This window comes from Sceloporus undulatus, chromosome 6, assembly GCF_019175285.1.
Source record: "Sceloporus undulatus isolate JIND9_A2432 ecotype Alabama chromosome 6, SceUnd_v1.1, whole genome shotgun sequence".
NCBI classification, from domain to species: Eukaryota; Metazoa; Chordata; class Lepidosauria; order Squamata; family Phrynosomatidae; genus Sceloporus; species Sceloporus undulatus.
Window position 1 is genome coordinate 12549201 of NC_056527.1, and position 16084 is coordinate 12565284.

General features: G+C 37.6%; 1 protein-coding gene and 1 long non-coding RNA gene across 4 annotated transcripts in view; one reads left to right on the top strand and one right to left on the bottom strand.

Moving 5' to 3' along the window:
* UBE3C (ubiquitin protein ligase E3C) overlaps window positions 1-16084 on the top strand; it is a 74638-nt gene that overhangs the window by 36093 nt on the left and 22461 nt on the right. For all 3 annotated transcript variants that reach the window (XR_006104575.1, XM_042474244.1, XM_042474243.1), the window contains exons 15-18: window positions 528-615; window positions 5095-5192; window positions 7288-7420; window positions 8229-8476. Coding sequence is in view for 2 of the 3 variants with exons in the window: in XM_042474244.1 (XP_042330178.1) it covers window positions 528-615; window positions 5095-5192; window positions 7288-7420; window positions 8229-8476 (567 nt within the window). In the remaining variant the exon portion in view is untranslated. The remainder of the gene's footprint in view (window positions 1-527; window positions 616-5094; window positions 5193-7287; window positions 7421-8228; window positions 8477-16084) is intronic.
* On the bottom strand, window positions 9957-14287 carry LOC121934138. The gene is made up of 3 exons (XR_006104576.1): window positions 13593-14287; window positions 12711-12812; window positions 9957-10005 (listed from the first exon to the last, which is right to left on the bottom strand). It is a non-coding gene; the product is annotated as an uncharacterized LOC121934138 (long non-coding RNA).

Below are 16084 nucleotides of genomic sequence, written 5' to 3' on the forward strand. Positions count from 1 at the left end.
ATGTTTTGTTTGGCTGGAATGTTACTTTAATACTCTGTTACCTCAATGAACATCTCACCCTACACCAGCCATGATAGGTTATTATGTTTCCAGGGGAGGATCTGTTATGTGTGCCCCAGCCCACAGATTTCTGGCTCTGTCGTGACATAGAAATAGGTCTTCTCTGCAGTGATGGTCACCTTGTGGAATCATCTCCCCTCAGTGGTACATCAGGCCTCACTGATTATGTTTTAGCTGTTTATTGAAAGCATATATTTTTACTTGGTGTTTTCCTGCCTATTTCTGAACTTAATGAACTTTCTCATAAACTACGTAGATTGTGCTTTTTTCCTGGTTTCTTTTATTGTTTATGATATTGTAAACTGCTTTAGGATTGGTATTTTGATGATGGTGATGTATTTTCCAAGAAAAGGCTTTGGCAATATTTTGATATATTTAAACTATGTTTCAAAACCTTTTTTCTGGAAAGATTTTAGTCCCAAACTTTTAATCTGAGTTTTAAACATGGTGTTCCAATGAACTGCCAGGTTACCCAGCTGTATGTGCCATCAGCCAGACATGTATGGAGAGTGAGACGAATGGGAAGAATCGGACCATTACAGTCTACTTTGGATGGTATGACCTTGTATTTCCCATTTTGCCTTGGAAATGGCATTTTAGTTATATATAGAGAGTGTATAGACAGAATTTCTGAGTTTTCTATTTGTATATAACATGTAGTGGGCAATTTGTTGCCTTCCAGATGTATTTGAGCTGTAGTTTGCTTCAGTTGTGGTCAGTGTAGCCAATGGCTAGGAGTGCTAGGAGCTGCAGTCAAAACAACATTTGGAGAGCCTCAAGGTTTGTGAGAATTTGTATTCTGCTCATAATACAATCTACCTGTAATTGTTTAAAATTGTGGTAGACATATTAAATTGTGTGCACATGTTTGGTTTTATAGACAGTAAACACTGACCTTAGATAAGACAGATTGACACCATTTATTTATTTTGATTGCTATATAAACTGACTGTGGATCATTTTAGATAATGATAATGAGCCAGAACACATCCAGTTTTTGCCTAATTTACAGTTCAGCATTATGTCCAAATCCTAAACTATTGTTAATCATAATTATGGTTTGTTGAAACAAGATAACTTCCTATCCCATGGTGTGAAGCTGGTTTTGTTTCAAACAAGCCATAGTTATGACTAATTCATGGCAGCTAATGAATAAACAAAAAACAGCAGCAGCCATAGCTTCCAGACTCCTCCTTGTGTACAGGAAGTTGGTATGCAGGCCCACATCATGTTGTGATTTGTTCTCATAATAATAATCTATGGTTTTGATGGCAAATAAACAGCAAAATTGAATTTCAGGATGGCCAAACTTTGTAAAAGCAAAAGCTCAGAATCTCAAGTTGTATGTAAAACAATGAAATATAAAAATCGCACCCTTCAACATAATCAAAATCAACACCAACTCAAAAACCTATTTATTTATTTTGAATTATTATTTTTTATTATTTTACAAAATAAAATTACATTGTGAGAACCAGTGTGATGCAGTGGCATGAGTATTGGACTATGACTCTGGAAGCCAGAGTTGAATTCCCACTCAGCCATGAAAACCCACTTGGACAAGTTACACTCTTTCAGCTTCAGGGGAAGGCAGTGGCAAACTCCTGAACAAATCTTGCAAGAAAACCCAGGGATAGAGTTGCCATAAATCAGAAATGACTTGATGGCACACAACAACAATAACAAAATTACATTATGAGGCTCTCAGTTACATATCATCCTGTTCTAACATTACAGGAATAAAGAGATAAAAAAGAGACATCAATATTCATAAATTTCAATAAAAGCGTGCAGTATATGTATGTATACATATGTATGTATAACTGAAGATGTTGTCTAAGACCACTGAAACAGGAAGGTGCTTCTTCAAAATGTTGTGTCATCACAGAGAGATTGTTATTTTAAGACTTCATAGAAAATGGGAATTTTTTTTGGAAACTATTCCTTTACCTTTGCAAGGGATAGCTTTATGTCAAAAAAGTCTATCTTGTTTAAACTGTATGCCCACTTTCTGTTTCTTGATGAAATACTCTAAGAGCAGTCTAGATCAACGAATTCCCATGAAGTGAAAAAAAGATGTGATCAACAGGATTGTGTTAAGACAGGCACATAGCAGTGTGGTTATGATTTGTTTAATCTCACTTGACTCCCTGTGGGCTAAAACCAATTAGTGTGAAAGAGCCACTGACTCACATATGGCCATGTTTATTTGTGCTTTTTCATCTACTTAAATGGCAAGCTCTTGAGTTCTAAATGTTCTGTGTATTGATGACTCTATCCCATATTTCTCTTTAAAGATGGAAACGTTGATGGGGCAATGTAGATAAAATTGACTAATTGACCAGAATAATTGAACTGCTGAAGTTAGATAGTGGTTTACCTTTGCTGTACATGCACTTTCTGTTTTTAAAATGCTTTTAACCCCTAGTTTAATAGATAGTATGTGTTGAGTGTAATTAAAAGTGTTTACTGTAAGTAACAAAACCCTCAGATTGCAACCGCTTGCAATAATGGTATTTGCTGAAACTCTAAGCTCTCTTATGTTCCTCGTGCACAAAAGAGACATTTTTAAATAGTTCTAGTTTCAAAGAAAGTTAAGCTTAAAGGTGTAACACCTGTTGCTTTTGATAGCCAGCCACTGCTGCTACTATGCAAACAGATGATAAAGGATTGCCACTCTGAGAGTTACCTCTTCTTTAATATCAAAATCACACATACCACCTCTTCTATTTCTTTATTGTTTCTGGAGATACTGTTTAAGTTTGTGAATTGATATTTCATTATAAAAGCAGATACTGGATATCCTGTCCCTTTTTGTATTGGAAATTTTCACTTCCAACTACACCAGTTGGACTTTGGCTTCATGAAAATTTCTGACATGTACATTTTCTTCAGTCCACATTTCCCCAGTGAACATGAATATTAGGCCATGGTGACGATACTAGAGACTTAGACATAAATATGCCTTTATATATCCTTCCATACACCAAGTGAGACTTGGTGTATGGAAAAGAGTTCTTTTTTGTTAACTGCCATCAAGTCGACTTCAACTTACTGTGACCCCATGAATGGGAGACTTCCAAGTCATCCTTGTATCAACAGCCCTGCTCAGGTCTTGTAGACTCAGGTCTGTGGCTTCCTTGATTGAGTCTACTCATCTGTAATCTGGTCTTCCTCTTTCCCTACTGCGTTCTCCCTTACCAAGAATTATTGTCTTTGCCAGCAAGTCATGTCTTATTATATGACCAAAGTATGAGAGTCTCAGTTTAGTCACCTTGGCTTCTAGGGAGAGTTCAGGCTTGAGACTCTCGATGACCCATTTATTTGTCTTTTTAGCAGACCAGGGTATCCGCAGAACTCTTCTTCAGTACATCTCAAATGAGTTTATATCTTCCTATCAACTTTCACCATTGTCCAGCTTTCATAACCATACATAGAAATTGGGAATATTATGGCATGGACCATCCTAACTTTAGTACTCAATTATATATCTTCATAATTCAGATCTTGTGTAGTTACATCATACCAACTCTTCCAAGTCCTAGTCTTCTTCTGATTTCTTGACTGCAGTCTCCAGTTTGATTAATGACCGAGCCAAGGTATGGAAAATCTAAACTATTTCAGTATCTTCATCATCTGCTTTAAAGTTATGTAAATCACCTGTGATCATTATTTTTGTTTTTCTAATTAATGTTCAACTGTAAACCTCCCTTTGCACTTTATTCCTTTATTTTCTTCAGTAATTGTTCTAACTCTTTGCTATTTTCTGCTAGTAGTATGGTGGCATAGTGGTTTGAATGGTTTAACTCTGGAGATGAGGGTTCAATTCCCAGCTGGGCCATGGAACCCACTGGGTGATCTTGGGCAAGTCACATGCTCTCAGCCTCAGGAGAAGGCAATGCCAAACCTCCTCTGAACAAAACTTGCCAAGAAACCCTCATGATAGGGTGTTAGGGTTGCCACAAGTCGACACACAACAATAACAAAATGGTTTTATCTACACATCTTAAATTGTTGATATTTCTTCCTCCACTTTGCATTCCTCTCTTCAGAGTCTACTCCTGCTTTATGTATGATATGTTCAGTGTACAAGTTAAACAGCTAGCATGCTGAAATGCAGCCTTGCCTGACTCCCTTGACAATTAGAAACCATTCAGTTTATCCATATTCTGTCCTGACTGTAGCCTTTTGTGCTGTGTACTATGCATCAGGACAATCAGATGTTGTGGCACACCCATTTAAGAACAATCCATAACTTTTCATGATCTAAACTAGTCGTCCCCAAACTGTGTTCTTTAAGGGATTTAGAACTTCAGCTCACAGAATCCCAGACTATTGACCAACATGGTTGAGGCTTCTGGGAGCTGAAGTCCAAAATCTCTTAAAGGGCATTGTTTGGGGACAATTGATCTAAACAATTAAAGACTATAAAGCAGAGGCTGATTTTCTTCTTAGATTCTTTGTTGGACTCCATTATCCAACATAAGCTTACAATATGATCTTTAGTGTCCCTTCTTTTCCTGAAACCAACTTGGTATTTTTTGTTCTATATATGGTAAAAGTCTTTGGTATAGAATTTTGAGTATCACTTTGCTTGCTTGGGAAATCAATGCAGTGATCCTGTGGTTACTGCAAACCGTGGTTTCCCCTTTCTTAGGAGCAGCATATTAAGTGGCACAAAGTACGTGGAGGTTAAAGTAGATAGGAAGGCCAAGTTCTAATTATAGAACTGGAACTCTACAGACTAATGTTTATAATTCTCCTTGATATTCAGTAACTCATTGAACTCACTTAATTCAGTCTGTGTGGCAGGGTGGCCAAAGTGTGGCCCAGCATATGTTGATGAACTGCAGTTTTCAGCATTCTTCTCAATGGGCTTATTCAAGCAAGTGCTAATGAGAGTTCAGTAACATTGGTGGGGCTGCACCTTGCACCACTACCCCATTGTATGGGGTGGTGCCCCATCATTCAGAGATGAATAGAAAAAAATATTGTATTGTACATTAACACCTTCTTTTATTTTCATTTTAAAAGTGGGTTTGGATCCAGCACCTCTTTCTGTGTCAGAGGAGCGACAACTTGCCATATTGACTGAGTTACCTTTTGTGGTTCCCTTTGAAGAGCGAGTAAAGGTACTTCATCTTTATAACTCTTGTATTTTGACAGTAAATATGAAGCCCTCCACTTACTAAAGACATGCTTGTACTGCATACTTTGCGAACCACAATGTGCCTTTATGCCCGGATGAATAGTCTGTCTGATTTTTATCATTGGCCTTAACATTCAAAAATCATTCAGGTTAGTAGTGGTATTATAGTTTTTTTGTGGGTTTTTCGGGATATGTGGCCATGTACTATAAGAGTTTCTTCCTGACGTTTCGCCAGCATCTGTGGCTGGCATCTTCAGAGAATGAAGATGCCAGCCACAGATGCTGGAACATCAGGAAGAAACTCTTCTAGAACATGGCCACACAGCCTGAAAAACCCACAAAAAACTATGGATGCCGGCCATGAAAGCCTTCGACTTCACAGTAGTGGTATTGTTCAGATACCATTCAAATCCATTCTGCTTGTTTCAAGGTTGCTGGGGCATGTATATCTGAAATGTCCTGGATTTCTTTTCTTTTCTTTTTTATATTCCTGAATATACACCACTTCCTCCATCTGTAGCTGTACTGGAGCTTTCAGTTTTGGGGGTGTTTTTCTGAGCAAAATTTCCTTAATTTGTATTGGCAGGTGTTCCCAATGTTTCCTTGAATTTCCAGTATGGCTTGTTTGGTGGCACAGGGGACTAATACTGGCACAGGACTCTAATCTATTGTAGGAAGAAATCTTTTCCTTTCAACACCATATCTTACTGTTTTATGTTAATGGCTTACAGGACAGGCAGCTTCCACTTTGATCTGTCTCATCATAAGCGTACATTAAATTTAGATCATCTGTTGTGTCTGAATTCTTGGATCTAATAGTGTGGTTTGGTTTTGGTAGAATTTATTGAAAATCCAGATTTAAAAGGAAACGTCAGTGAGGGTTTTCCCCCCCCCGTTAGCATGCAGACAAAGAAATTTTGATACATTTGAACTCGTGTCCACCTATTGAGTCCGAAGTTAAAGGGAAAAGTTGAACTTAACACAAAGTATATCCTTCCCCTTCCTTCCTCCTAAAGATGTCCATGTGCAGTCCTGGCATTTTCCTAGTTAAGGATACTTGATACCCTTAGGGATGCTTTGAATTTTTCCGAGCTCAACATTTTGAAGGGGGAAATACCCTTTCCTTTTCTTTTCTGCAGTGAATAGAATGTGGATTGAATGAGTTCAGTGTCATTTTCCACACGTTAGAACCACTATATGGTAATTCAGCTGCCATTCCTGTGTTTACTCTCCAGATGAAGTTGGCTAGATAATATCTATCTGTGTTGTCAGCTATATGTCTCGCCTGCATTTCACAATTTCTAAATCTAGTGTTATGCTGCCTGTTGGAACAAACCTTTCATTCCAAAGTCTTCCTGAGATAGTTTTGAAGGTGTATAAGGCGCTGCTGTGGGAAGGGCATACTTCCAGTTTCACTCAATTCATCATCATTGGATCCTGCCCAAACTAATTTGTTCTGTTGGTTGCAAGGGACAAGTTGTATTTGAAAAGCACAAGTCAAAAGGTCTGTTAGGCTTCCAGAATGATCAATGCATTTTTATTCAGTCTTCAACCTAAAATTTGTTTGTAAGTTTGAAAATCCACTAGCACTGTGGTATATACCACAGAGTATCTGCTTTCTCCATTTTTTATCTTAAAGCATCAACAAAAGCAAACGTCTAAGCTTTTTTTGTTTGTTTGTTCGCCTTGCAGCTTCCAAACTGAAGTCCTAGAGTTGTGCTCATGTTAATGTATGCTAGTATTACCAAAGGAAGGGGGGGGTAGGGGGGAACTTTTGTGGGTAAATTACTATTTTGGAAAAGGACAATGATAAATACAGTATAGAGAAGAGATTTTGTTTAGTATTCATATGGGACAGAATTATAACATACAACATCTACTCCTGTTAAGTGTCTGATTGTTAATACTGGTGATACTAGTTTTTAAAATATTTTGTGTCTAATTCCAGAATTCTGTCATTGTGTAACACAAATTTGAATGCAAATTGAAATGCTGTGATATTCTTGAATGTTTGAAATCCATACTTAAATGAATTACTTTTCTTTCCTCACCTCATTTCATTACTCACGTCATACAAGATCTTTCAAAGACTGATCTACGCTGACAAACAGGAGGTTCAAGGAGAAGGTCCATTTCTGGATGGAATCAATGTCACAATCAGAAGAAATTATATTTATGAAGATGCATATGACAAACTTTCCCCTGAAAATGGTACAGTGTTTATAAAATAATGCTAATATAGGTTCACTGTAATAAAATGCTTGTCTTGGGAATGATAATAAACTCTGTACATTCCTGATGTAGGTAGACTATAGGCCAATTTGGTTAGTACATCATATGTAAATAATTTGTATCTTATAAAGAGCTGCACAGTGTTTGCCCTAAATCAGAAGTCCATTCATATTAATTTTTGTTATTCTTTAATAGAGACCCTGTTCTGTGCAAGGATTTGTTTTTGTTTTATTATTAAGCATTAAACTGTTGCATGTTAATTTCTCATTTAAGCCGGAGAAGGGGTGCATGCAGGTCACCCAGCAGAGATACAAGTAGCCTGGTATCTTTCAGATTTTTTAAAATTACTGCTCCCACAGTAATTACTGCTCCCTTTGTAGTGTGACCAATAAATCCCTTTCTTTGTGACCATGCTCATATGGAAATTGTATTCAAAAACATCTGATGAGCATAAGACCTAGAGCAAGCAGCCTGACTTACAGTAACCCGCCATTTTAGAAAAGCCTGTGCTGCATTGCTTCAAACTTATATTCTAAAATTGCTCTTAAATAGTTTCTATTTATAGACTTTTCTACATGGTGAGTTGTTAAATTCAAGAGAGTTCACAATGTCACTTAAAAGGACTACTTTTGGGGAGGGATTATGTACAAATAAGAGCCATCAATAGGTAGTTGTAGCAATGCCCAGTTTATTGTGTGAGTTTCTTCACAAAATACTTTTAAATGTATGCATGTAAGAAGGGTGTGTGTTTGCTAATTCTTATGAGACTTATTTTTCTTTTCACCAGAACCTGATTTGAAAAAACGAATTCGTGTTCATTTGCTCAATGCCCATGGTCTAGATGAAGCTGGCATTGATGGTGGTGGAATATTCCGGGAATTTCTGAATGAACTACTTAAATCAGGATTTAACCCTAACCAGGGTTTTTTTAAAACCACTAATGAAGGATTGCTTTACCCTAATCCTGCTGCACAGATGCTTGTGGGAGATTCTTATGCAAGGCACTACTATTTTCTTGGTCGAATGCTTGGAAAGGTAAAATAAAGTACATATGTATATATATAAAGATGGAATATTGCAAAACACATGGAAATCAAGTGGGGATTTTATGTGATGTTCAGAAACAGTTTTCTACGTGTTTTCTTCCGCTTTTTTTAGATGAACATCTTCATTTTGATGGGTTGTTAGTCCAGACAATATTTCTAGTGTAGGCATGCTTAGCACTCTGAGTTGTGGGAATTATTTAAAGTGCCATGTCTAAGTGGAAGAAATGTACACAAGAGTCCAGGACAGCATTGGAAATGCTTAGCTCAGTACATTTCAACATATATGTATAAACGGATTTCACTAAAATAAAGTTAGTCTAACCAGTTCATAAACAAAGGAGTTGGAAGAATTGCCAGTGCAAATCTTCAGATAACTTTCTGTATTAGGAAAATTGTATTATTACTTGAATAATAGGTTGGTATCATAGTGATTTTGTTTTAATTTATGGAATTTTAGTCCTGGTCATGATGACACATTCTCTGAAATAATAATAAAAAAGCTTTTTTATAAATAAATACATCATTTGGGGACAATATTTGTTCCTTTGCATGGAGTAGGAGCAGGGGTGTTAAAGCAACACAGAGTCCTGGTGGGACCACCAAAGAGAATGCTTTATCAACAAACACATGTTTTCTGTTTCCCGCTTAAGACAGAATACTTCCACACAGTTCTGCTAACTGGTAAAGGTGCATTATCGCTTGGCCATTCCATTCCATTCTCTAACTCTGTGCTTTACATGTATATCTAAAAATGTGAACTCCATAGGTGTGTGCCTTTGCAAATGTGTCTTAAACTCTATTCAGTTCTTATTCACAAGTGTCCTATGTAGGAAAGGAGAGAGTAAGAATGAGGTCCATGACTCTGTGGCCTCCAATGTGTCAAACATTGTCAGCTCATTACATGTCCAGTGTTTAGATGGAGAGATTACACAACTAGGAACATGGGGTCAGCAATTTCAGACCCACTGTCCCCCTTTCCATGATATGTGAGTAAAGAAACCTGAATAGGGCTGTAGAGATGCACTTTTCAGAGAGCCTTCAGAGTTTTGGAAACCTGTTTTGAGGTGCCTCTGTATGGTTCCTGAAATAGCCCTTACCAGACTATCTGTCCCAGTAAAGATCCCGTAAAGTGGAGCTTATGTAGCAAATACTAAAAGAGAGGCCAAATTAGAAGATGCTGTAAGTACTATAAAAAACAAAAAGACTCTTGAGGCAATCTGTAGAAAATAAACAACAAATATATTTTCAGAATCTGTAAGAAAATGATTATTGGAACAGAGAATCATAGAGTTGGAAGAGACCGCAAGGGCCATCCAGTTCAATCCCCTGCCATGCAGGAACTCTCAATCAAAGCATCCCCATCAGATGGCCATCCAGCTTGTTTAAAGACCTCCAAGGAAGGAGACTCCACTACACTCTAAAGGAGTTTGTTCCACTTTACTGTCAGGAAGTTCCTCCTAATGTTGAGGTGGAATCTTTTTTCCTGTAGCTTGCATCCATTGTTCCGGGTCCTGTTTTCTGGAGCAACAGAAAACAAGTTTGCTCCCTCCTCAATATATCATCCCTTCAAATATTTATACAGGGCTATCATAATCACCTCTTAACCTTCTCTTCTCCAGGCTAAACATCCTCAGCTCCCTAAGTCGTTCCACATAGGGCATGGTTTCCAGATCCTTCACCATTTTAGTCGCCCTCCTTTGGACACACTCCAGTTCTCAACATCCTTTTTGAATTGTGGTGCCCAGAACTGGACACAATATTCCAGGTGGGGCCTGACCAAAGCAGAATAGAGTGGCACTATACTTCCCTTGATCTAGAAACTATACTTCTGTTGATGCAGCCTAAAATTGCATTGGCCTTTTTAGCTGCCTCATCACACTGTTGACTCATGTTCTACTTGTGGTCTACTTGAACTTGAGTCAACAGTGTGATGAGGCAGCTAAAAAGGCCAATGGCTGGTAAAATAGTAAGACCCATGACTGGTAAAATAGTAAGAGATTTCATGTGGCAAATGATCAGAAATGTTATAAAATTGAAAGGTAAACCTAAAATGTATTAAAACAATTTATACATACATGCATGTAAAGTCTTGCATAACAATGTGTGAGAGAAGTGTGTTTCAGAAGGCCAAATGTAGCAGCAAAAAAGAAAAAGAAAAGCTAGTTTCTGTTCTTGTAGAAAATACATTTCGCCACCAGTTGAAATGCATAAGTCATTACATTTTGCCAAAACCTTGACTACTTAAAAATGAAAGGAGTGAAAGCTTGGATTCTGGTTGAGAAAAAGTGAATAAAATCACTATACATTTTGAAATAAGAAGGAACTCAGTTGCCTACCATTTTGAAAGCAGCAAAATATAGTGTATTTTCTCTGTTTACATAAGGCACAAAATGACTGTGTTATTTAATAATTAGCTGTAGCCAGGTGCAGAAACACCCTTTAACTGACATGTTTGGAAAGTTGATGAGTTCAACAGCAAGATAAGGCACGGTTTTTCTTTTCAATGCTTGCCTTAGTATTCAGCCCTTGCCAGAATTGTGGTTTTAGCTGGAGACCTCATTGAATGCTTATTCATCCATTTATAAAAATGCTTCCATTTTATCTCTTTGCAAATAATTCCTAAAATGCAGCAGTATGTTAATAAAAAGCCTTTGTGTAAATAAATTGCATATGTTGCAAAGGAAGCAGTCTAACATCAAGAGCAATTTCTTATTTGTATAAACGAAGAGTCAAAGAGGGTTGCTACTGAGAACTCCGCTTATATGTTGCAGTGTTATCAGAAAACAAATACATTAAAATCAAATAATTTATGTGTTCAGATAGCCATTCACTGGAGATGGTCCAGTATATTTTGTTTGGTGTTGAATGTTTCTTAAGCAGAAGAAATTTTTTGAAGAAATTCCATTTAATCATTGCCAATAATTAAAAAGACAAATTCCTTAAAAGTCATAGTGCTCACCATTTTTTAAAAAAAGTGTTCTTAAGTTCCTGATAATGGCTGTGATCATGATTCAGTGTTATTTCTACTTAGAACAGTCCTATCAAATGGATGCAGCTTGTTAGTCACAGCTAACTTTATTCCATTAATTTCAGCAGGTCTATTCTGACAAATGTTGGATTTAGTCCCATCTTCCCATTCCCTAATATGGCTCTGAATAGCTGAGATGTCTTAACTGTTAGGATTGCCACCTAGATTGCTACAATGACAGAACAGTCCTGTTGAGACCAGTGGGACTTAACCCCAGGTGAACATATATAGGACTTTATCCTTTATGGAATCATTGATTAGAGTAATTGACTTAAGACATTTACAATGACTAAAAGGGTTCTTGACTGACTGAGGAGCAGATATATTTCAAATATAATTGTTTTAATACAACTTGTTCTGATACCTGCTGCTACCATGTGCCATCTTAAAGGAGGCATTATACCTTCTCTCTCACACAGGAATGCCACTTTTCAGAAGCTACCATCTCAACTATAATACAACCATAATAAAAATAATCTTCCTAATAAAATTATTTTAATTTTTTTGCAAAGTAAACTCAAGCTACATCCACACAGCAGAGATAATCTGGTTTGACACTGCTCTAACTGCCATGGCTCAGTGCTATGGAATTCCGGGAAGTGTAGTTTTGGAAGACATTTAGCCTTCTCTGTGAGTGCTCTGGTGCCACAACAAACTACAGTTCCCAGAATTCCATAGCACTGAGCCAGGGCAGTTAAAGTGGTGTCAGACCAGATTATCTCTGAGGTGTAGATGCAGCCTCTGTACATTGACTAAAATCTATATGACTAATCCATTTTTTTTTGGGTGGGGATTGTACTTTCTTTAACACAGATAAGGAAGATCCGGTTCTGAAATCGAAGAATTCACTATTATTCAATAGATTTTAATAACCCCCTTGTTAGATAGTATTTTTTCAGTGGTTACCCCAACTAGTAGCCTTCTGAATACTAGTTTCTTTCATATAACCAATTATCTTTTCATTACAAATGACTGAACTGAGTACTAGCATTTGTAAATATGTTTCCAGCACTAAAAGACTACTAAAAGTGTAGTATTTTAACACTAAATCTTTGAGAGGGAAAAGATTCTATTGATTGTGATATTTATTGGGTCATAATGTATTTAAATTTTCTTTAATGCATATGTTAGTGATTGTTTACTGTGATAAAGTACAGAAAGGTCTCTGCAAGCTATTCTGCATGGAAAGAATTACCTCATGTCAGTGGTCACTTCTCAATTAAAAGTTCCATTAGCAGATGATTCCAGCTTCTGGTTTGTGTACTGATTGCATTTTATAGCTCCTAAATCAGGTTTCCTAGACAGGGAATAAATAAACAGTTAAAGTATGTGGTAATGGCATCCTGATCTTTTTTTTTGCCTTTGGAAACACCTAGGTCCATTTAAGTCAATTAAGTTCAGAGTATTTACTGAAATAAATTGTTGTGTTTGAACTCTTACTGAAATGAGTACTTTGCTGATTTGAAGATATTGATTTGTCTTGATACATGTCCTCTATGGTTAGATTAATAATAGTTACCTTGGCACAGGTTTTTTTTTAAAAAAATGATTCATTTAATGAAGTTATACTTCATGCTGATAATCTTCTACTAAGAGTTCATGTTCATTTCTGCCTGAGCTTGAAATAGGAAACAGAGATGCTCATGCTCTCTGTGAACACTAGGGTTATCTGAAGTACATAAAATATGCACTTATTGGGACAATTGTATACACAAGAACAGATTTTTGAAATGTGACTGACGAATCTTATTGGAAATTAAGATATAAATTGATTGACAATCTGGAGTTCTACATCTCTAAGTACAGTTGTCCCTCCGTTTTTGCGTTGGATCTGTTCTGGACCCCCCACACAAACGGAAGCACATGGATATTCAAGCCTCATAGGCTTGAATGGGGCGCACCCCATGGCCCGAGTGTACGCCAGGTGTGCGCACTATTGGAAATAGCGGGGGTTGCCCCTGCATGGATATTTGAGGGCACGGATCCCAGATCTGCGAGTTAGGAGGGCGACTGTATAAGGTATCGGGGAGCTTTTCCAAGCTGGTGCTTTCCATATGTATTGGATAACAACACTCACCATCCTCAGCTGGGATATTTGTCATTGTAGTCCAGTGTGTCTGGAGGACAGAAGAAAGCTTGAAATGCGATTGGGAGATAGCAACAAAAAAGTATAGGGGTTGCATATAACTGACATAACCATCCTGTTTTAATATTGTTCTATTGAGATTGGGGAACCAAAGAGTCCCTAGTTATTTCCCAACCCTTATCTTGAATTTTGCTTCCTTATTTGTGAGCATGGAATCATGTGATAGTGTTAATCTAACCCCCATGTTTGTTTGTTTGTTTTAGCATTCTGGTCACACCAAATAATCTCTTGACATATCATGTGTTTTAATTCTGAACATTGTAGACGTTGATCACTAGTGCCTCAAACATTGTGTGAGGAGGTGGGAGAGCACCTTCTCAGCCCTGGCATCCAAATTGTAGAATGCCCTCCCTTTAGAAGCCCAACTCTTGCTAATGCTGTCTTCATTTCAGTGTTAAGTAAAAACATGGCTGCTTAAGCCTTGGAACGCACCTGATATATTCCAATCTGTCCAATCACACTGTTTTAAAAAGTTTTAATTTAAAAAAAATTGTTTTAATTTATTAAATTGATGGTTGTTGTTTCTGTGTGCCTTAAAGTCATTTCATAAGGTGATTCCAACATTGGGTTTTCCTTGACAAGATTTATTCAGAGGGAGTTTACCTTTTCTTTCTTCTGAGGGTGAGAGAGTATGACTTGCTCAAGATCACCCAGTGGTTTTCCGTGGCCAAGCAGGGATTTGAACCCTGGTCAAAATACTACACCATGCTGGCTCTCATATTACATTGGTTATTATACATGTTATTGTTACAATTTATAATTGTTTTAATCAATCAATTTTGCATGTACACTGCCTGGGATATAAGGCATAGTATAAATATTTTAATAAATAAAATAAATAGGCCTAAATCCAGGTGTTGGTTCCAAGTATAATAGACCCACTGAATCAATGGGAACATCATAGGTCAACAGTTTATTTAAATCCAGTCCAACTAGGATAGATCTTCTGAATCAATGGGAACTTGATAGGACAACACTTTATTTATTGTATGTTCAGTTGGTATAGTGGTTCTGCTGTGGTTGGGATTAACAATTGGATTATGCCATAAAGTCTTTAGTGACGTGTGGAATACTGCCAGGTTCTAGTAGGACTGACCTGTGAATGAGACTGCCTCAACAGGCAGCAGATACATTGGGACACAGCAAACATGGGGCTGGCATACTGTTCAGTATTTTCAAGATTGTAAGAGGGACTTAGGATATTGTAACTTTTGGGATTCATGTGGTTAATGACTGTGCCCAAAAAACCTACCTCTTAAACCACACAATACCCCATCTAGTGGGTTTCTGAGGCACTGCATATCAAAGTATCGGGTAATGACATCTGCAATGCTCTCTGGGTTGAGGCTCATTGAGACAAGCAGTTACAGCAGCACCCCAAGGAGTCTCCCCAGCTGCCTGTTTTTTATGTGCTCCACAACCAGGAGAGCGCTGTTGATGTCATTTCCAAGTGCCCTGGCTTTCAGCATCTTGGAAACTATATTGGATGCTGCTAGGCTGAACAGATAGGGTTTTTGGCAGTTGGGTGATGTTTGGCATTGCCAAATACAACTATGACAACTGATTATACTTACATTAGGCAGTGCAGGATCTTGGCCATATATGTTTTGCTGTACCTGACCCCATGCCACCATTAGTTGTGGTGAAAAGTGCTGTCTTATCACTAGTATCACAACTCTGTGCAGCTGCTAGTCTGGTCAGGTTTTATACGTGGAATAGTGGGATGTATTGTCATGTCTTTTGCCTCAGGCAGCAAAATATTTTGGATTGTCTCACGGTTCTTGGCATCCCTTGCCAAAGGAGTTACAAAGATTGGTGTTTAGTCCTGCTGTTGTATAGACAATATAGACTTTAGCATAAACCTGTCTTGAGGAGGTTATAATCAGATCCCTTTGATTTTTTGTATAATTTACTGTATTTCTAAGTAGAGTTGTGCAGGAATCCCCCAGTACAGTTACTTGGCTCTGATTTAGACCTGATCAATCTTGATGTCCTCTCTGTGTCATGATTTCTAGTCTTCCCATTTACAGTACATGTATTAAGAAACCAACATGTCTATGCAGTTGGCCTTCCATATCCAGAGATTCAACCATCCACAAAACACACACACACACACACACACACAACCCAGAAAGCAAACCTTGATTTTACTATTTTATATAAGGGGCATTTTACTATGCCATTGTATATAATGGGACTTGAGCATCCACAGATTTTGGTATCCACAGGGGATGGGGTGTCTAGGAACCAAACCTTAGCGAATACCAAGGGTCAACTGTATGATGGATACTAAAGAGAGGATTAAACCTGTCAAATTGCACATAAATAAATATGAGGGGGTTTTATACTGGAGTTTGCTCCTACACCCCCCCCCCCAAACAAACCAAAATGAGTTTTAAAAACCATGTGTACTTACTTGAGTG